The following is a 22,164-nucleotide window of genomic DNA, read 5'->3' as shown; positions in this document are numbered from 1 at the left end:
ATATAAAAAAAGTTGATATATATAATTGTAATTTAAAAAAAGCTAATTATTTTAAAAAGATTCAAACTTTCTTCAGTGAACTGAAAAAAATAATTTGCTAATGATTGAATGGATTTTTAGCCAACTTTTTACACTTATAACATCAACAACAATAACTGTAATTACTAATGTTGTTGTTATTGTTATTTTAGCATAGCGCTACAACTACTACACTAAATATTACATTTTTTTTATTATTTAAAAAAATATATTTAAAAATATCTATCAATCCATATCATAATTAAAAATGTACAAAAATGGAAACAATATATTGCCCTGCATGAAGACTGTCATGGTTGGTTGTTGTTAGTGAAGCACACGACGAAGAAGATTTAACAATAACAATCTTTAATAGATAAATCCACCGCGGCCTTGTGCTTGCCGCCGCAGCAGTGGCACGCGACGCCACAGTGGTAACACGCTCGCAGCGGCGCGTAGCAGCACATGCAGGGCGCTAGCAGCGACAGTCCCAGGAGCGCCAGCCAGCGCAGGCAGAAGCGCTCTTCGCTGGCGTCGCAGGAGCAGGGGTCCGAATAGTCGCCCTCGGGGTCCGACATGCAATGGTAGAGCAGGCTGTCCGCGCACCACATGAAGCTCACCCGGCGAATGCACGTCTGCACGGGGTCTGGAGCTTCCTGGCAGCGCCCGCGTCCGTTTTCGGCCGGACTGAACATGTTTTGACAGTACACGCACCGTAAGCGCTCTCTGCTGTCCTCCACGCGTCGCGGCAGCCATTTGGCAGTCAGCGCCCGCGGCTCCGCCACCGATGCCCGTTTTTCCGTCGCGGGGAGTGTGCCCGTCCCCACTGAGTGGGTACGAGTAAGTGTAGTCGTGTTTGGGAGGTTCGCTCTTAGCGAGGTGAACGTAAGCGTCCGTGGCGTCTGGCCGCAGAGGTTTGGCCCGTGTCGCTGTGGTGGCGTGGCGATAGTCCTCGTAGCCCGTTAACCAAGAGCGCTCGCGTGGGTTAATCCGTACGATCTCCTCCTCTTCCTCCTCATGAAACCTTACATGACGGGAACACGGGAACATGGGCACCGTCTGTACAGCAGAAAGACGGAGTTAAAACACAAGATGGATAGACATACAGATAGAAATATCTGAACAGACAGATAAAAAAGACTGGAATTGTAGCAGATAGCAGATGATCTTGAACACATATCTGCATATTTTACGATAAACAATCAACATAACATATCGCTGCTGGTTATTTTCAAAGCATAAAGAGGTCTAAAAAGCATATCACACTAAAACTATAGTTCTCAAGTTTAACATGATGCCATTTGTGACTAAATTAAGTCGTTTTACCCATGCTCTTTTGCATGTAGAAATGGTTATTATTACTATAATTTTGTATTTTGTACTTTAGTCTTGATTCTTTAAAAGAATCAAACTCAAAGTCCTTTTTTTTTCAGGTGACCCAAAAGGAACAGAGTGAGAAAAACCCAGTTTACAAGAACAACCCCTGTGCATGAACATTGATTTTGACTAAATATTACATAATTTTAACATAACACGGTGGGATAACACTAAAAATAATAATAAAAATAGAATTTATGAATTCAATTATACTGAATTTCAAAATATACATTACACACAAATTATACGTTTTAAATTCATGTTTATATCTATAATCCTATTTAAAGTATTTTATTTATAAATATAAAAAAAGTTGATATATATAATTGTAATTTAAAAAAAGCTAATTATTTTAAAAAGATTCAAACTTTCTTCAGTGAACTGAAAAAAATCTGAAGGCTCATGTGAGCGAGGCGGGGACCTGGAAGACCGCGGCGGAGCCGGAGCGACTGAGGACCAAGGTGGATCCGGAGGGAAGGAGGAGCCAGAGGGATGGAGGGACGAGACAAAACCGGAAGAGTGGAATCCCATAGCGGAGGAAGGTCGACGACTGACCAAGGCGGAGCCAGAAGGATGAGGGAGCCCCGTGGAGACGAAGGAGCAAGGAGCCAAAGCAGAGCTGATGGGACAGGGAATCCTCACGCCTAGGCGGAGCTGGAGACTGGAAGCCCCGAGGCGAATCAGAGCGCCCCGATAGCGCTGACTGAGGATGAGCTGAGGGACTGACAGGAACCAGTGGAGGCATGGCTGAGGAACTGGCTGATTCTAGGAGAAGATGCGGGAGAGGGAGGCTGGGAGGGAAATTAGAAGAACATGAGCTGGGCAGAACCAGTGGAGACTCAGGAGATGTAGGAGAATGGGTTATTACCTCCCCAAACCAGTCAATTAAATCCACATCAAAATGTCTTTAAGTTCCTCATAATAGTTTCCAGAGGCCAGTTGCAGCTCACCCTCAGCGGCGGGAGTGTGGGTGTAACACATGCGGTGTTCCCGGCTCACACACCTGGTCAGACATGTCGACAGACTCTGGCTACGGGGTGATGGCAGTCGCTTCTCCTCATGCTGGCTCTTCAGTCGTGACGGGCTCAGGCTCTCTGTCTTCGGGGGGCTCTAGCAACTCCATTGTGCCGGTTGTCAGTGGTGGATGGGCTGGTGTGGTCCTCAGCCAGGCTGATGGTGAACAGAGAATTGTTGTTCACCAGCACCCACTCCACGAAAGCAACAAAGTGCTCTCTGGGACCGTTCGCTGGAAGGCATGCCTTAGACCGCTCGCTGAGGCTAGTATGGTTAAAAACACAGAGTGAACGGTCAGGATAGTGCGTGAGGCACGCCAGATCTAAAAAATCCCTGGTATGGTCCTCCAGCGAACGGTCTTTCTGCTCCAGGTAGAGCAGTGGGCAGGTCCATGGGTGAGGGGGGGAAAAAAGAGAGAACAAAGCTAGAAACTGTTTTAGTCCGTTCTTCTGTTACAGTTGGTTGTTGTTAGTGAAGCACACGACCAAGAAGAAATAACAATAACAGCCTTTAATAGATAAATCCACAGGAAACTCAGAAAGCCACTAAGTATAGACGAGAACAGACCAAGACTCAAGGAGAACTGAGTGTTTATAAGCAAGAACCAAACAAAGGGAACTAATGAGATAATCAGACAACAGGTGAACAGAATGACTAATTAAACAGACTGGGGAAAACTAGGTCAGACAGGGCAGGACCAAAAACACAGAAAACAAAGCATACATTTTACAATAACATAACTTTAGTAAATTTTGCACAAACAAATTATTCATGCAAACTCGCCTGTTCCAGGTAGAAACGGTCAGAGTGTCTGTGTTGTTCGTAGAGATGTCCCAGAATGCAATGGTGGGGCTCGGAGAAGCTGATTGGTGCGAGCGTCTGCATGGACGGCTCTCTCTTCTGAGAAGAGTTAGACGAGCTGTCTGTGGCATTCTGACGGACAGACAAAGACAGCAAGAATAGAAATTGTTTCCCAATTTGAGCATGTTGGCAGGATCATGGTGGCACAAACTAAATGACTCCCAGCCCTTGAACGAGGGTCACACAGTTGTATTTTTCACTGAATTTCCAGCACAAATAGCCTTGTTGAGATTTATAACGTTACCATGATATAAGACTAATTATAACTTGGATTCAGCAGAAAAATAGAACATTGAAATGCATCAAATCATCACTTCAATGTGTTTGTATAAAAACAGAAATGGATCTGTATAAAAGCATTTCAAATGTTCCACAACAACACTGCACAGGTCATTCTGCTTGACCTTTGACCCTGTGTACGGATATGCGAGGTTTGTGTAAATGAAGTGTTTGAGTACTATCATCAGCACTATTATCTCTGACCTTCAACCCCTGAAATCTACACTGTCTCCTTCCTATGGCTCTTCCTGAAGCCTGGAGCTTGAACGAGAGCCAGCAGAGTGTGTGTGTGTGTGTGTTGGTGTGTGTGAGCATCTGCTTTAAGAGTTGACAGAGAGCCATACGGCCATCAATAACTCAAGAGTGTGTGTGAGAGAAAGCGCTCGAGATGATTACAAACACAGCTCGCCTCTCTTAAGTCATCTGGCTCCTTTCTTCTGCAAAGACTGAAATCTACACTACACTGTAAAACACGTTTGTTAAATTTACAGCACAAATCTGGCAGCTGCAGCATCAGGGTGACACATGTGATACACACACACACTAAATAATGCAGTAAACATTAACTACACAACATAAAGTAACAAACACCCCAAAATGCACAACATAAGAAAATAAGAAGAAATTACAATTTAAATAAAATGTAAGCAAAAGTGATGCATCTTTTTGGACTACAGGGAATATTGTTTTATGTTTTAAACCGGAAATTATAAGGTCTTACAAAAACAAACATATTTAACACATAGTACATCAAAAACATATTTAAACATAGTACATATATTGTCTTGTATAAAAAAAAAAAATAAAAAAAAAAAAGATATTATATATATATATATTTTTTGTATTATTATTATATATATATTTTTTTTTACTTTAAATGTTAATTTTACTTACACACTTTTTACAATATTTTACTGTAAAAATACATGGGTCATTTTGTTAAATATAAATGTTCACCATAAATAATAAGGTGATTTATACATTATATTTACAAAAAAAAAAGGAAAGAAAAAGAAACGTGTGGTCTAATTTATACCATTCACTTATAAATAGGTTAAAATTTATTATTTTTATTACGGAATATTTTTCCGTAAAAGTGCATTGCCTTGTTAATTATACATAATAATATAATTAATGTTTATATTATATAAATAATACAGTTAATTATAATACATTAATACTATTATTATATTTTTATATTTATTATTATTATATTACCATAAATGTTAAATGAACACACAGTTAACCAGTTTTTTACTGTAGCATTTAGATGATAAATGAATAGTGTCTTGAGATTGAGTGTGAATCTACATGCATACTAAGTACATGCAGAGTTGTGAGTGTGTGTGTAATGTCTGGATGGAAATGTATTTGTGGCTGTGCTAATTATCACTTTAGACTTTACCTCAGAGGGAATTAGACATCCAACAGCTGCTGCCCATTCTGAACCTACTGCACACATCCCATCTCTCCCTCTCTAAACTTAGGAGCGACTGACTACTCTGATTAGTAATAATCAGTGTCTGGCTGGGCTTGTATGAATAGCTGTGAGTCATAAACTTCTAAAGTTAGCGATTAGAGGAACACCACTGCTGAGAGACCATGGCAAACGCTGATCACTGAACACCTAAAGCCTGAAGTCAAACCGAAAGAAACACACGTTCATGTTTCTTAACTCTGTATATCGTGAGTTTCTGAATGCATGCGTGTTATAAACGGACTCTTGTATCTAAAGGCTTTGGTGTGGCATTGTTGTGTTGATTTAGGAGCAATAGGAGGACAAAAGGGAGCAAAGGTCACTTCCTGAGCACAGCCCACACACACACACACACACTTGACAAAACCAACCAACAGAACAATACTGGCAACTGACCCATCAATAGCATATATTCTTAGAGATTTTTCTAGTGATATAAAGTTAAGCAATGCCTAGATGAAAAAATAAAATTAAAAAAATAAACAAAAAAGGGTTTTTAAAACCTTCTGTTGATTAATTTCTATTAATCAGTTCGAATTGTTTAAATGAATCACTTCAACATTTTATTTCATAAAATTTCATTTCAACACAACATTTATCAAATTAACACCATCTGTGCAAGTAAATCTTAATGTTTATTACTAAGTATTGTCAAAGTGGATACAAAGAGGAGCCATAATTTCAGTATATTCATTAAAATACACCATATTATGAATATACTGAAATTATGTCTCCTCTGATTGAAAAGAAATAATAAATCATCATTTAAAGACATTTGAGGGCAAATACATGAATGTAGACACTCTAGTACGAGACTCACCGTGAAAACATCATCATCACCCAGTTCGGCTTCATTCTGCAGCGTGGAGGAAGAAGTGGTGGAGCCTGGAGAAAAGAAAAAAAGAACAAGATTCATGTTATGATCTTAGTCAACGTGTAACACATTAAAAGGTAATCTTTCTCATGTTCCTCACGGATCCACACACCCTCTGTGAGGTCCTCGATGGCCTTCCTCACGCCGCGATCGAACGCTCGGGCGTCAGCGGGGCTCTGGAAAGACAGGCCACACTTCCTGTTGTCCACTCGCCAGTGATGGAAAGTGGGCGTGGCTTTAGTGTAGACCAGATCCTTCTTCAGAAAGCACTGCAGGATCACCTGCTCAACACAAACACAATTTTAAGGGTTGAAGAATCAGGTTTTTGGTGCATACAATGGAGACTCGCACACACCGACAGCTCTCTAACCTCCTTGTCTTTGACTCGCTCTCCAAAGATGAGAAAGCCGTTCCGTCCCAGGAGCTCCAGGTCAGCTGGGACCACCTTACAGACACCCACTCGACTGAGACCACCGCCCTCCTGAGCCAGCCAACCCCCGCTAGACTCATCCCTCGTCATCACCACAGCTTTCACTCGCACTATGTAACTGTCACTGCAGGGAGAGACACAAGGATGTTGTGATGTGGTGCAATGACAAATAAGAATGTCAGAGATGATTAAAAGAAGACGTCTAGTTTAAAACACATGTGGTAAGTTTTCAGAAAGTTACTCTTTGTATTCATGTTAGTTCCATGCATTTTTTTTACTGTATACAGTAACACTTTATAATAAGGTTCCATTTGTTAACATTAGTTAACTACATTAGTTAACGTGAACTAACAAGAAAAATAATTTATTACATGAGACATTAGATTAATAACATTTTTTTTTTTTTTTTAAATTTACTAATAAATCAAGATTAAAAGTTGTATCTGTTAATATTATTTAATGGACCTGAGCTAACATGAAATAACAATTAACAGTATTTTTTATTAACTAACGTTAACAAAGATTAATAAACACTGTAACAAATGAACTGCTCATTGTTAGTTAAAGCATTAACTACTTTTAACTAATGGGACCTCACAGTAAACTGTTACTGTTTTGTTTTATTTTCAATAAAAATTATGATTTATTGACTATAAATGTCAAGTGGTGTAACCATTAAGCAAGAAATAAAAACATTTTCCTTGCACCCTGAAAGCGTACATATCTAAATAATAATATAATTGAATTTTTTAAGCATGAATAAAAATTGTTTTCTTGGGGTTATTGCATTTGAAATCATACATACATACAATATATTAAAATACATTTACAAACATAATAGAAATAAATTATATAAATAAACAGCCATATATTTACAAATATAACTATGCTGACTTAAGTGTCAGCAAGAGGTTTTGCAATCTTGGTTCAGTGATGTCAAAGCTTATGCTAATATATCAGCGTCAAACCCAAGCAGCCTGATTGGTCCCAGACTTGACTCATTAATGATGACATCATAATCCATTCTGGAAGATGCCTGAGCTCACAAATGACAGCTCTGCATTGCAAATAAGGTTTCTATTGAAATCTTAAAGAGGATGGTGTTTGTTTTGCTAATGAGATTTCCGGTCGTGATATGCCTTATGCATAGATATGATAATGCCATCCAAAATGCTGAACCTAGTTTATGTGCAACCATGTGCAAAATATGACAGAAGGTTTAACAAATGCAAAACTTGGGATCAGGATTTCTCAGAATATAATTTACATACTGAGTGCGGCAGAGCATGGGAACTTAACACACATTTACAGGTCTCGATTACAGGCTAATCTTTGCCTCGTAATAATGCTGGAATGAATTCGCCAGTCAACATCAGAACAGCTGATTTACTGCTTCAACTTTCAAACATACTTGCTTCACAGCTCATGTCTAAAAATTCATTTTAAAGGTGTGGCGGAAGTAAATACAAATAACAAATACAAATCACCCTCATATTTCCTTCAGAAAACACATAAATTTACTAACCCTCAGGCCATCCAAGCTGTAGATGTAGCTACTAGACGCAGATGTAGTTTGTTTCTTCATCAGAACAGATTTAGAGAAATGCACTATACTGCTTACTCACCAATGGATCCTCTGCAGTGAATGGGTGCCGTCAGAATGAGATTCCAAACATCTGATAAAAACAAAACAATAATCCACAAGTAGCCTAATCCACACCACTTCAGTCCAAAAATTAAGGTCTTGTGAAGAGAAAAGCTGTGTGTTTGTAATAAACAAAGCCATCATTAAGACATTTTAACTTCAAACCATTGCCTCCAGTTAAAATACGAGTCCTGTTTGGACTCTCATTCTGACGGCACCCATTCACTGCAGAAGATCCATTGGTGGGCAAGTGATGTAATACTAAATTTCTGTTCCAATAAAGAAACAAACTCATCTACATCTTGGAAGGCCTGAGGGTGAGTCCATTTTCAGCTAATTTTGCATTTTTGGTGAATTATTCCAAATAATCTCCAGCACTGAACATCGTGACTTTCAGGCAGGAGCAGTAACATCATGGTATGGAGAACATTACAGGTCGTTCACACAGGAACTTGTGTTAAAAAAAACAGCACATCGCGAAAGAACATATGTTCAGAAACAAATGTCAAAAGCAAGAATATGAGTTCATTTCCTCTTTATCTCAATCTGAGGTTTTGCTGGAATCTGTAAAACAAATCATGCATATACAATCTCATCTTTTGGTTTGTCTTCATAAACAGATAAAACCATTAAGTATTCAACTTGACTTTCCAAAACTATGAATAGCCACATGATTGCTTATGCAATATATATATTTATTTTCCTTTTTTTTTTTGGTGCTGTATAGCTTTACCATGATATCAACTTGCTCGTAGCGTAATATAAGATTTTGATAATCAGATTATCTTGTACTATTTTTTTTTTGCAAGTCGTTTTGGATTAAATGTGCTAAATGATTAAATGTAAACGTGAAAGTGGCTAATTCACAGTGTACACAATGCAATGACATATCCAGCTGCCATAGCAACCATTGTCTCCCACACACTAAACAGCATACAAAGGAAAACTGTTTCATTCCGATCTTCTTCCACTCTTTAAAACGCTCTGCATTTCACTACCCTCGCACTTCCAGCGAGTGGCTGGCTGGGAAATCAATCCTTATCCTTACCGTAAATCCATCAGAACTATGCAGGGTTCATCTGGTCTGACTTTACCTCAATGTCACTCTCATCCCCTTTCAGATATTATTGACCCATAATGGTTCTGCATATAGGTCATGCTGGTGTGATCACATTCCTCCCCTCCCCATCGGCTCTTCCCAAGCGCCCAGAGGCTGGAGAGGACATCCGGGTCTGCGGTCTGGGCGCCAGCCAGTTCACGTGAGCACGTGCACACACCTTCAGGCTACAGTCATTACCAATGGGAAGCCACTGGTTTGCTCAGCACGTTTTTGAGGAACTCGCATTCCACTCCAACAGAAGTCAAACAAACACCAGGATTCTAGAGTTTCTCTGAAATCTTCAACATTTTGAAGGAATAGCTCAACCGAAACAAAAATCTTGCGATCATTTACTTATCAGAATGACATGAGGGTGAGTAAATAATGACAGGATTTTCATTTTTTAATCCTTTAAAGCTGCCCATCCCAAAGACTGACATTTATCTCTAAATTTTCAGTCACAATAAACCTGAATTATCCAATTAATTTTGAATAATGGAACTTATGTGACAGGGAGACCAGATATGCATCGTGACACAAGACATAATGGCCCAGACAGAGGTCATTAACGCGATGAACAACACTAATTCCAAGTACATCCATTAGCCTATTTGAAAGTATCATTTAAACAAACTCAAAATACATAAATCGGGCGCCGATGGTTTCAAGTAAAAACATAGCACAATAGTGATACATGTCCAATCCCATGTCCTTAAACAACACTTTCAAACAAACTGCCTGACAATTTTCCTTCACTCCAGGTCTTGTGATAAAGGCATGTTGATACAGTGGCCCTGAAATGTATTTCAAAAAAAAAAAAAAGTGACGTGACATGTGACCAAGTATGGTGACCCATACTTGGAATTAGTGCTCTGCATTTAACCCATCCAAAGTGCACACACACAGCAGTGAACACACACACACCGTGAACACACACCCGGAGCAGTGTGTCTTAGACCCTTAAGACACAATTAAACACTGCATGAATGTCATTGCGTTAGATAACAAAACACCAAACTGGTTAAAAAACACTTTTAATGCAATCAAGCGACACATTTCACAATCTTTAAAGGACAGTTCACCCAAACATGAATATCTGTCATCATTTACTCACCAGAAACTCATACAGGTTTGGAACAACTTGATGGTGAGTAAATGATGACAGAATTTTCATTTTTGGGCAAGCTATTCCTTTAACTATGTTTTAGAAACTATTCAATGAAATAAAAGTATTTAGACACTTGAGTTCTGGGGTCAGTAAAGTTAGCTCTGATTTAAAAAAAAAAAAGTCTAGTATTTGTTTTACAACTGCTTTGCAACACAAGCAATGTCATTCAGACCTTTTATTTGTTGTTAAAGTATCCATATATATTTCAACCTTGCAAGACATGAAACTTCAATCTGTGATACCTGGGGCCATAACGGTTTAGACTACACAAAAAGAGAGATTAATGCCTATTAAGTACAAAAAGAAAGATTTCCTTGCAGTGAAATGAATTGTGCAGAGTAATCCATTCATTACTGGCAAGTCACTGAGAATCAAACAATCGAGGCGCGTGACAGCGAGGTTACGCTTCACCGCTTCACTTCCGCCGGATCTGTGTTTAATCCTCTCTCCATTGTTTCCCTTCACAATCATTCTGGGAGCGCCTTCTCAGAAACCTCCTCCCATTTTGGAGCAGCCCACAGCCCTCCCCACCGCCGATAAAAGTCAACATTTCACAACCTCGGGCTATTATATGGGTCTTTACATCCCAGTGTGACACACGTATTTACTCAAACGGGCGTGAGTGTGCCATAAATCTAAATAAGAAAAATTCCTCACCAGCTTCGGCGTTACATCTCGAGTAGAGGAAACATAAGTGGAGTTCAAGCAGTTAAAATGAAATATGTAACTTTTGCACAACAAGCCATTCCTGCAACGACGATGTTTCAGTAATAAAAAAAAAGTTAGATTAGGCTACAAGTTCAGTCAGTACAAGTTAAATCGCCCTTGCGCGAGAAGGAAACCGTAGCAACAAGTGCCCGATATACCGTTGCATTTATCGCGGTATGATGGATTTAAACATAATAAATATTTCACAAAAAAATAATTGTTTTGAAAACCAACACGCACACATATTAGAACTGTTTGACTGTCTTGTGTTTTTCTAGTTGTTTTCTGAACAGGTAAATATGATTATCATAATTAATTCAAGCTCAGGATATAAAATGTAAGGTGGCCCAGAGAGCTCAACCAGCTGCAAATTGAAAAAAAAAAAAAACACACATGCAAATAGAAAAAACACATGCAAGTTAAGAAAACATCTTCATCAATTTGACAACACGCGCGCTGCAAACAGGCACAGACCACATCTGAAATGTTTAAGGGAACAGCAAAGTGACGAACATGGCTGAGACATATTTATCAAGGTTTTCACTGAAAGATTTTTAAAGAGATTTTTGTTTACTTTAACATCCTGATCATATGAGTTCTTAGCTTTTTTGGGGGGATATTATTAGCCTAAATAAGCTGACTAAATACACAATTACTGTAACCGTGAAAGGTTCGAGACTATTATGTTGTGAATAAAGTCAAAGTTTTCTTTGCCTTTGTCACCTTTAACTTGCTCATTGGAGTTTGTAAGCATCATTATTCGGAACAAAATATTATAAATAAATATTTGCAGCGCATTTGCAGCGCGTTTCTTTGTGTTGTGTTGTGAGGATTTGGTGTTTTTGTATTTGGCTGTGTTGTGAATAAAGTCAAAGTTTTCTTTGCCTTTGTCACCTTTAACTTGCTCATTGGAGTTTGTAAGCATCATTATTTGGAACAAAATATTATAAATAAATATTTGCAGCGCGTTTCTTTGTGTTGTGTTGTGAGGATTTGTTGTTTTTGTATTTGGCTGTGTTGTGAGTATTTGCAGCACATGTGCTGTCAAACTGATGATGGTGTTTTCTCAATTTGCTGGTGCTTTTTATATTTTCATGTGCTTTCTGAAGTTGCAGTTGAGCTCTTTCAGCCACCATAAAAATGTCTATTTTTAAATTGGCGTTACAACAGGAGTAACGACAACACATTACATTAATTTACACAGGTTATAATACTGTATATAATACTGTACAGTAGGCTATTTTACAGTATTGCACTGTAAAAAAACAAGTTATATACATTGAAAAAAGTTACATCAGTCTCCTCTAAAAATATTCCTTCAGAATAATTATTAAAACTAATAACTCATTAGTATTACCGATAAAAACTCACATAATCGATTTATCTAAACGGATTGCGGTATAAAAAAAAAAACAGACTAAATAAACATCACCTTGTTAATACAGGTCCTCTAAAAATATTCCTTCAGAATAATTATTAAAACTAATAACTCAGTATTACCGACAAAAACTCACATAATCGATTTATCTAAACGGATTGCGGTATAACAAAAAACCAGACTAAATAAACATCACCTTGTTAATACAGGTTGAGTGTTTGTTACAGAAGTTAATTTTAAGCCCCTAAAGAGCTCACGAAGTTAACGAGCCGGCTCTAATGCTATTAGCGAGACTTGATCGGCTTGAGTCAAACTACCGAGAGTTATGAGGTTTATATTAGGCAGAAGCATGTGGCAAAAAGAAAAACACTCAAACAGTACAACATACTCTAAACAAGTATACAGGCTACTGTTGCGACAACAAACACTGTGCGCTACGATCATGCAACTCATCTTATGTCTATAGGGTTCGCTTTTGTTTTGTTTCTTGCAAAAGAGGAAGCTGACTGGTTAAATGCAACATTTAAAAGCACATATAGGCCTATATATGCCACATAGGGCCTGCTTTAACATCAGCACAGCTCTGAGGCGCTCTGCTGCACGCGCCCCCGTCTGTATTTTTATGAATGAAGGACAGTATGCAAATGAGAGCGATTCACGAAAAAGAAATGGCGGATATGGCATGTCAGACCACCACAAAGAAAGACGCCAAGAACGGCCGCTCTGCGAGCGCATACGAGCTCGTTGCTCTAGCGTTTTGTGTTTAGAAACTTTGCAGTCGTCTATTCGCTTCCTCGGAGCGCTAATTCGCCTTTAGAGTCGACGTGATATAAAGTATTCAGTAAAGGATCCCTCCACAAAATGTTTCCGCTCGAGCCCCTCCTCCTTCTCGGTTTGAGACCAGAGCCCTGCAGCAGGGGCCCAGCACTCAACTCCCTTTGACACTGCATTGTTTCTTAGTATTAACATCTCCAGCGTCTCTCTCCGAAGCGCACGCACGAATCCCCTGCATCTGACTGAGCTCGGGAGCGCATTCTTGGACACGGGATAAGATTTCCTTTCGCGTCCACATGCGTCGTTTTCGCAAAAAGTGAATACTCACTCGTCTGGGTGCGATTCCTCAGTCATGTTTCCCCACGTTTCACCTACAATAGAAATAATATCCCACCGCGGGCACGCAGCGTTCGGGCTTCATGTCGTCTCGATTTTCCACCTCGCCTTTTTTAAAGTCCAGTGCATCAACGAGTTTCCCCCAAATCCGTCTCTCGGCGTTCCTTATTCTCGTTTTTTCTCCGCGCACTGCACTTTATCCGTCACGGTTTGCAATGCATCTGGTTAATCCTCGCGTTATGCAACATCCCGGTGGCTCTATCGATGGTTTGTCGCCTCGCGTCTCCTGCGCGCTGGTCTCGAGGAGGAGCCCCATCTCTCGTTACTCCATGTTGGATTGTGTAGTCAGCAGCGGGCGAGAGCCGCCGACACTGGAGGTGGGAGGTGGGGGGGTGTTGCGGAAGCAATGACGTCACGTTGGAACGACTGCAGCCCGTTCTGGACTGAGGGATCTCCGGTGTGACGTCCTGCCACCTAGTGCCTCCTCTCACCTTAATCTGTAGGTCTGGGTTATTATTTTCCCCATAAAGCTTCCGGGCTTTAAAACTTACAGTGAACAAAGTTATTATGTCTTGTGGACTGTATGTAAATGTCTGTTATGTGAAAAACTTATTCAGGGCAGAAAATAGAAAAAAAAAAAAAAAAAAGCAAATTATGTTCCCTCTTTTTTTATTATTATAGTATTTTGCAGATTCTGCAAAGGTGTATGTAAACTTAATGCTTCAACTATACATATAGGCATCCTAGAAAACAAGAAAGAGTGCAATATGCTGATAAAATACATAGCTAATTATTTTCCCCATAAAGCATCCAGGCTTTAAAACTTACAGTGAACCAAGTTTATGAGACTGCTGGAAATCCAGTTTAAGCACGGCAGCTGGTTCCTAGCTGGTCTATGGAGAACTTATTAGACTAGCAACAAGCCTTCTACCATACAGGCCCGGTTCTAGGACTGCGAGACATTTCAAAAACCATAGTGCAGCATTATTTTGCAGTGGTTGGTCAGACTTGGTTTAATTCAAAAGCTTTTCTTTTTTCTTTCGGCAAATTGAGAATGATTCACTTTGATTCGTACTTAAATTGTAATATATTACAATAAAATGCATTTAAAGGATTTTTAAAATACTTTATCTAATGTGTCTTGCAAGAAAAAAAGAGATTACTAGGATTGTTTATTGCACAAAAAGTAATTTGAAAGAAATGTAACATATGTATAATTGAAGTCAGTCTTGAAGAATCTGCAAAATGTTAATAATTTAAAAAGGGGGATTATAAAAAAAAAAATGCATTTTGTGTTTATCACTGCTAATTTATAATACTCTTGATTCTTAATTCTTAATACCGTGCGTTGTCACCTGGATGATCAAAACTGCGAACATTCACTGATACTCAAGGCAACATACTGGGATAGCCAAGATGTTGTCAGTAGCCATTGACTTCCATAGTATTTTTTCCTATACTATGAAAGTCAATGGCTGCCGTCAACTCTTTAGCTACCATCATTCTTCAAAACATCTTCTTTTGTGCTCAACAGAAGAAAGAAACTCATACAGGTCTGGAGCAACTTGAGGGTGAGTAAATTGCAAAATATGAAAAATTGTTATTTTTGGGTGAACTATTCCTTTAAGAGCCAGGGGGTGTAAACTTTTGTACATGATGATTGGTGGAAATTGTCTTTATTTTATTTGAAGATCTTTTTTTTTTTTTTTTTTAGTACTGCCCTTCAGAAGTTATATAAAATACTTACATAGTCCCTCAGTTCTCACCAGTGTGAAAAGATGGAACTGAAAATCATACAGTCTATGCAGAAGATGCTGGAAAACCAAAGAATGTACAGGGCATTTTTCTGCAGAACAGGGCAAACATGGGGCTTACCATAAAAACAAATCATAAAAAAAGTTGTGGATGATAATGACACACAGTATTGATAATCAATATATAAACTTTTTTCATTGTTTCATTTGTGTAAATGCAGATAATATAATGTCTTGTGGACTATATGTAAATGTCTGTTATGAGAAAACCTTTTTCGGGGCAGTACTAAATGAAAAAAAGCTATTTATGTTGCCTCTTTTTTAATAGTATTTTGCAGATTCTGCAAGGTGTATGTAAACTTTTTGCTTCAAATATACATATAGGCTACCTAGAAAACAAGAAAGGGTGCAAGGAAAATCTGGTAGCCCCCCTTAGACCATACCAGCTCAAGGTGGTCAGTTTGGTTTTTAGATCCCGGTTGCAGGTTGATCAGAAAATGATCAGCTTGTAGCATATAATGATCTTAAGTTTTGTAGACAAAATTGTATATTTCTAGGCATTTCTTTAGAACATGTGTATGTAATATACATTGGGCCTAAATCTTGACCAGGTAGTCTCAAAAACAAAGAGATAAAATAAGTAGGTAAAATGTGTTGGTTGTTGAACTTGAATCAGGAGTTTCCAGTTTTTCAGACTCTCAGCACAGTCAGAGACAAAGTTATTAAAATGCCATTGCTAGCTTTTCAGAAATGTTTTCTGAAACAAAAACACAAGTAGATTTTGTAGACTTCAGGAAAGTACTTTAGATTAAATACTACTTGTAAGGAGAAAGAGTCTTTAATGGAAATGGTTGGAATAGTGAGGCCGTTTTAAAGTGAATTGTGTTCCAAACCGAAAATCAGTGCGTGCGCTACGCGTCGAGTCAGAGCCGTTCATATGCTGCCACCACGTGGTAAAAGGAGGCGGTTGCTTTACTCACTTTTTTATTTATTTTTTTGGAAATGAGTAGCTATTACCAGTGCACGTAACTTGCGTTACTTGTAATATATTACCCCCAACACTGGCTATTACATCATTACATGTAGCAAAAATAGATCTGCAACAAAAAGTGGAATGTTCCTCAATATTTTATAAACGAGAAAAAGTCTCGGTAAAACAGCTTATTGAAAAACTGTTGTTATTGTCAGTTAACATTATACATTAAACAAGACAAGTTAAGTAAAAAATAAAAATAAAATAAAGAAAGGCATTTAGTCTTCAGCTTCAAGTTAAGCAGTTATAAAGCAATCACGTCAGTGTTGTAGGCTTGGGGAAATCTTTTCAACATAAATAATGCCAGTAGAGGGCGCCATAAGGATGGTTAATACTGGCCATACAGTTGTCATTAGATCACTGCTGGTCTTTTTCCTTCTCCGACTTAGTCTAAATTAGAGGATGCATTTAGTAAATGAAACCTATATAGTGTTCTATTTATGTATTTTTCACACTTTTAGAAATGTACATAGTAACAATGCTAGATATTTCAGTTTACTTTTAAATAAAACTTTTAGTAGGTGTCATCATGTGCCATTATTAGGATAATCATAATAATAAAAAAAAATCTAATTCTAATGCTGGTTTCTAGCTGGTCTAAAGTGGCCACTAGTAAATCTAAGCTGGTCATCTGTTACCTTGCACTTTCAGACTGTTGGTTGGCTTACTGCTGGTCCAGGTATGAAAAGAGTATGAAAGTATGAAAAAAAAACATTGTCTGCTATGAAAAATCGCAAACTTCTATTTGGTTTCTAAAAGGCTATACAGGATTTTTCCGGTGGCCTGCATGCTCGGAATACAGTTGTGCGCTCTTTACGCACGGGTTCGCTTTGGTCTCCCTTTACGTCTCCTTTAAGAAGTCCAAATGACCTCTCCTCCTCCTCCTCCCTCTCCACACTCCTCACATCTCATAGAGGTGTTATTGCATTAAGAATAAACCAGCCATGCGATCAAAGACCCGAATGGAGTTTGCCTTTTCACCCCTTGGCTACAAATCTTCGATTGGCAGTAAATACAGCAGACATCCGAAGCGCACTTTGGTTATTTTGGAGCGTCGAGAACTGGATTTCTAACTCACTGATAGCCAGCGTTGCGTTTGGTGCGAAAGCTGACCAGGAGTATTTGGGTGAATTACGATGTCATTGTTCATCACGGGCACTTGAGCTGGGTGTTCGGGAGAGTTTTGAATGCGGTGTGGGACTCCCCGGGCTCGCTGCACTGAGATCCGGACGTGTTGAGAACAGGGAGTCGGTGACACGGAGTCCTCATGGCGCAACGGGTGCGTAAAAAGCTCAGCAACAAAAAACACTCAAACGTGGCCGTCAAGACTAATTCTACCTTAGACGCTGATAAAAATGGACATAATTACAGTCAGATGTACTTTAATTCCTTGAATGAACAATGTGTGTGTTTAAACACCTACGTTGTTTTGGAATACACACAGCAACAAGTGAAACCACCAAAAAATGAACTCAGTTATTTTTCAATTTTTTTCATAGCACGCCATTTTTCATTTCCGTCTAAAAAACATTTTCTTTATTTAATTTTTTTCAAATTCAAATATGTATTTTTTTATTTTGCAATTATTATCTCAACTAATTCCATATATAGCTGACAGCCAAAAGCGTAACTTGATGCTTACAGCCTGTTCATAACTCATATTTCTCTCGTTGGATAGCCTACTTATCCGAGACCGATTGAATGCTACAAAACATCGATGTTAATTTCAGTAATAATTTTTATACGCCTTTAAAACATTGCTTCACTGTTATTCTAAGTTATATTTTGCATTTTAAATACATTTTTAATTTGCCGTAAACAAGAAAACTCAGTTGAAATAAAAAGAACATTTGATAATAAAAAGATTTCGTTTTAGCCGAATGTTGGTCTCTTATATTACGGTACTTTTAAGATATAGCATTAATTTAAATTTGACATAAGATGTGAATCGAACGTTCCATGTGTTTAAAAATTAAAAACGTGTTCAAAATGTTTTAAGGTATAATGCAACGCATTCATATTTTCCATTGTACGTTCTGGCACATTTAGAAGTCACAAAGAGCCTGAAAATTAGAACTGATCCACCGTTAATAAATTAGTTTTAAGGTTGAAACTACTGACGCGTATTTCGTTAATTAGTTTTGATGCTCAATTTATTACTTTTTAAACAAAAAAGAGCTTTGTTCCTTGCTCATGGCTGCTGTTATATCAACATTTGCAAGATGTGTGCTCAACAAAGCTTTTAACTCCCACATTTTGAATTTGCTCAGTACGAGGATCTGGTCCATTACGGAATGGATGCGGTCGGGATCCCGTCTCCGATGTACGGGGATCCTCACGCGGCCAGAGCGATGCAGGCGGTGCATGTGAGTCACGGCCTGCCGCTTCACCAGTATGCGCACCCAGCGGCTCCCGGGGTCCTGTCGCCCGTTAACGACGCATTAAAACGGGATAAAGACGCCATTTACGGGTATGTGCTTAATAGCCTATAGGCCTGTGTATTCTTGAGTTAGGCTGTAGTGTAGAATTTAAAGGTAAAATATTTTTCAGTAGTCGCAATTGTTATTTTGTGCTATTATTTTACTATGTTCTGTTAGACTCCTTTGTTATTCTGAAATACTGGAAGTAATGGAAATGTTTATATAGACACTGGGATTTTTTTTTAAATAGACTAGCCAACATTTAGCACAAATACTAGGCTACATCAGTTTTTAACGATAGGCTATAGCAATGCCAGAATTAACTTGTTTGCCTGTTGTCACAACCATAAATGGTGCATAAAACCAGAAAATAAAAAAAGTACTTAATTTTTCACATAAAATATATTTCATTTCATTTTTATTGAACGCACTGTGGAGAGAAAAAACACAGGGCCTCGAGCCTGAATGTCCTGTGCTTGAGGCAAATCGTTATTTTCGCCACAAATAGGCTATAAACTCCATTGAATGTGGTTTGTTTTTCAGGCACCCTCTCTTCCCTCTGCTTGCACTAGTTTTCGAAAAATGTGAATTAGCGACTTGTACGCCGAGAGAAAGCGGTGTGGCCGGCGACGTCTGCTCGTCTGAATCCTTTGACGAAGATATTACAGTATTTGCAAAGCAGGTCTACTATATATATATATATAGGGGAGCCTGGGGCAAGATGTCACATAGGGAACTATAAGGTTAGTCACACAAAAAATTTATTCCATAGCAGTGCTTTTGAATGTTAGTTTGAAACATCTAGTTCAAAACCCCCTTAAATTAGGTTTAGTTTTGTAAAATAAAATTGTCCAAACTAAAATATCATACTAACGTTATGTTTTTGTAATAGCATTTTGTTAACAAGTGAACAAAATAAACCATATGATATGAATGAAGCCAGATTATAACCTAAATCCTGAGTTGTGCTTCATAAATGATAAATATTACTTTAAAATATAAATATAACTATAAAATACATATATTACAAGCCAACATTTAGCACAAATACTAGGCTACATCAGTTTTTAACGATAGGCTATAGCAATGCCAGAATTAACTTGTTTGCCTGTTGTCACAACCATAAATGGTGCATAAAACCAGAAAATAAAAAAAGTACTTAATTTTTCACATAAAATATATTTCATTTCATTTTTATTGAACACACTGTGGAGAGAAAAAACACAGAAAAAACACAGGGCCTCGAGCCTGAATGTCCTGTGCTTGAGGCAAATCGTTATTTTCGCCACAAATAGGCTATAAACTCCATTGAATGTGGTTTGTTTTTCAGGCACCCTCTCTTCCCTCTGCTTGCACTAGTTTTCGAAAAATGTGAATTAGCGACTTGTACGCCGAGAGAAAGCGGTGTGGCCGGCGACGTCTGCTCGTCTGAATCCTTTGACGAAGATATTACAGTATTTGCAAAGCAGGTCTACCAACGCTTTATTACAATATCAAAAAGCAGTAGGCCTTCTGATATTAGCAACCAACAACGCAGTCCAATTTAAACGTGTGTGAAAATTGTGCCTCGATATTATGGACTAACGATACGATCGCTATTTATTAATTTCAGATAAGGGCGGAAAAACCTTACTTCTCGTCCAATCCAGACTTGGATAATTTGGTAGGTCGCCCTGTGATTTGAAATCTTTTCAAATCAATTGCTAGTAGTTTTTACCTTAGGCTAAACAATTCAATTCTATTGGATAAAATGAAACAATAATCACAAAACATTTTTGTGACGTGATATGTTGTTTTGTTTTAGATGATTCAAGCCATACAAGTGTTACGATTTCACCTGCTCGAACTAGAGAAGGTTGGACTTTCACTTATTATTATGATTATTATTATTATGAGCGACGTAAATATGTAAATAACATATTGGCCGATCATTGATGATAAATATCTATTCTTATCGTAGGTGCATGAGCTGTGTGACAATTTCTGTCACCGCTACATCAGCTGTCTGAAGGGAAAGATGCCCACTGATCTGATGGTGGATGATAAAGAGGGGGGATCCAGATCTGACGGCGAGGAATTTACACGCACTCCAGGCGGGACAGACCCGGCAAGTCTTTAGCTCAGATCTTTTTGGTTTTCTATGCTTTTGAACAGGCAGTGCTGCATATTCTTGCTTTGTACAGACCCAGGAAGCCACTAGAGCTTTTTCAAGAAAAAGTTATTATATATAAGATAATGATTTCTGTGGGTCTTTGGTGAAAAAAGCGCTTTCCCCCCCAGCAAATAGTTGAGGTGAAACCTATTTTAAGCGTTTTTGTAATTTGTCTATATTTATTATGCATGCAGCTTTTATGAGAGATTATTTGGAATATTTGTGCATGTAAAAATTGTAAATTTTCAACTTAAAACAAAACAATAAAACAGCAGCAAACCTAAAGGCACCTAAATACACTCTTTCCATAATACATTAATATATTTTTTATTTATAATTTCAGTGTTGAATACATTTGTCAGCCATTCAAATACAAAGCAAACTTGAAACACAATCTGGAGAGTTTGTTTTTGTGGGGAGGCCTGAAACTCCTGTTTCATGTGATACAATACGGCCACAGACTATTTGTCCCCCTCCTCTATATTAAATAACAGCAGATAATCAATCTTCTGTCATTTTATAATGAATCGTTTTTGCTCTTTTGAGGTTAAATGAAACTTATCTCTTCACATTACAGTGTTATGCATTATTAAATCCCACAAAATGATTACAGATCATATGATAATTCAGATTATATGTTGCCCATTTGAATTCTGACACAGTAACATGAACAAACCTTTCATGTTACCAAACCTTTTAGAGAGTAAAAGACATTTTTGATTTTATAAAGCAGGTTATTCAAAACTCCCAAATGTCTAATTATATTTGGTTCCTGGGGGAGAAGTGTAAACAAAATGTTTTAGATAACAGTCTTCCTAACTGTTGGTGTCAAACTGCAGCAACACGTGAACTGTGGTCACTAAAGATCAAGGATTTGAAGTGCCTACTTTAATAAAAAACTAATAAATATATGTTGTTATTTCATGATGTGTAAATAATCCATCAGAGTTCATTAACACTGCCAAGTGTGCTGTGTGTGTCTTTAATACCTAATGCAAATCACTGAAGCATTGTTTTTCTGTTTACTGCATTGTTTGCACATATGTTTGTTGTTCTCTGTGAGTTTTGAGTCATGTGATGATAACTCACAGTGCATTTCTCTTAATGATGTGGTTTTGAAACGTTAGGGATTATGTTTGTCTGGTTGAAAATCTTAATTTATTATAAGCGTGTCGCAAGATATTGTGATTCTGAGAAGACCAAACTATGTTGCTATTCTGTGCACAATTGGCAGTGGATAATAAAAAGTAGACTACTTACTTTAGTTTGTCCCAATTTTGAAGCATTTGCTTTCCTAAACAACTCATAACTGAATAAAACATGGAATTCAGAATGTAGATATAAGATACTTTAACGTTTTTAAAATA

The 22,164-nt window shown here is 38.0% G+C and overlaps 1 protein-coding gene and 1 pseudogene across 1 annotated transcript in view; one reads left to right on the top strand and one right to left on the bottom strand.

The window, feature by feature from the left end:
• Positions 1-371: 371 nt before the first annotated feature.
• Positions 372-13,889, bottom strand: LOC107684298 (sprouty-related, EVH1 domain-containing protein 2-like; annotated as a pseudogene).
• Positions 13,890-17,144: 3,255 nt separating this feature from the next.
• The window catches only part of LOC107684297 (homeobox protein Meis1-like), a 20,548-nt gene continuing 15,528 nt past the window's right edge, over positions 17,145-22,164 (top strand). Inside the window, exons 1-6 of the mRNA XM_016480535.1 lie at positions 17,145-17,504; positions 18,496-18,695; positions 19,189-19,327; positions 20,258-20,308; positions 20,450-20,500; positions 20,606-20,752. Of these exons, the coding sequence (XP_016336021.1) occupies positions 17,493-17,504; positions 18,496-18,695; positions 19,189-19,327; positions 20,258-20,308; positions 20,450-20,500; positions 20,606-20,752 (600 nt within the window). The 5' untranslated portion in view covers positions 17,145-17,492. The remainder of the gene's footprint in view (positions 17,505-18,495; positions 18,696-19,188; positions 19,328-20,257; positions 20,309-20,449; positions 20,501-20,605; positions 20,753-22,164) is intronic.

Source organism: Sinocyclocheilus anshuiensis, unplaced genomic scaffold, assembly GCF_001515605.1.
Source record: "Sinocyclocheilus anshuiensis isolate Anshui unplaced genomic scaffold, SAMN03320099.WGS_v1.1 scaffold1371, whole genome shotgun sequence".
NCBI lineage: Eukaryota > Metazoa > Chordata > Actinopteri > Cypriniformes > Cyprinidae > Sinocyclocheilus > Sinocyclocheilus anshuiensis.
The sequence above is the reverse complement of the archived record's forward strand: the minus strand, read 5'-3'. Positions and strand labels throughout refer to the sequence as shown.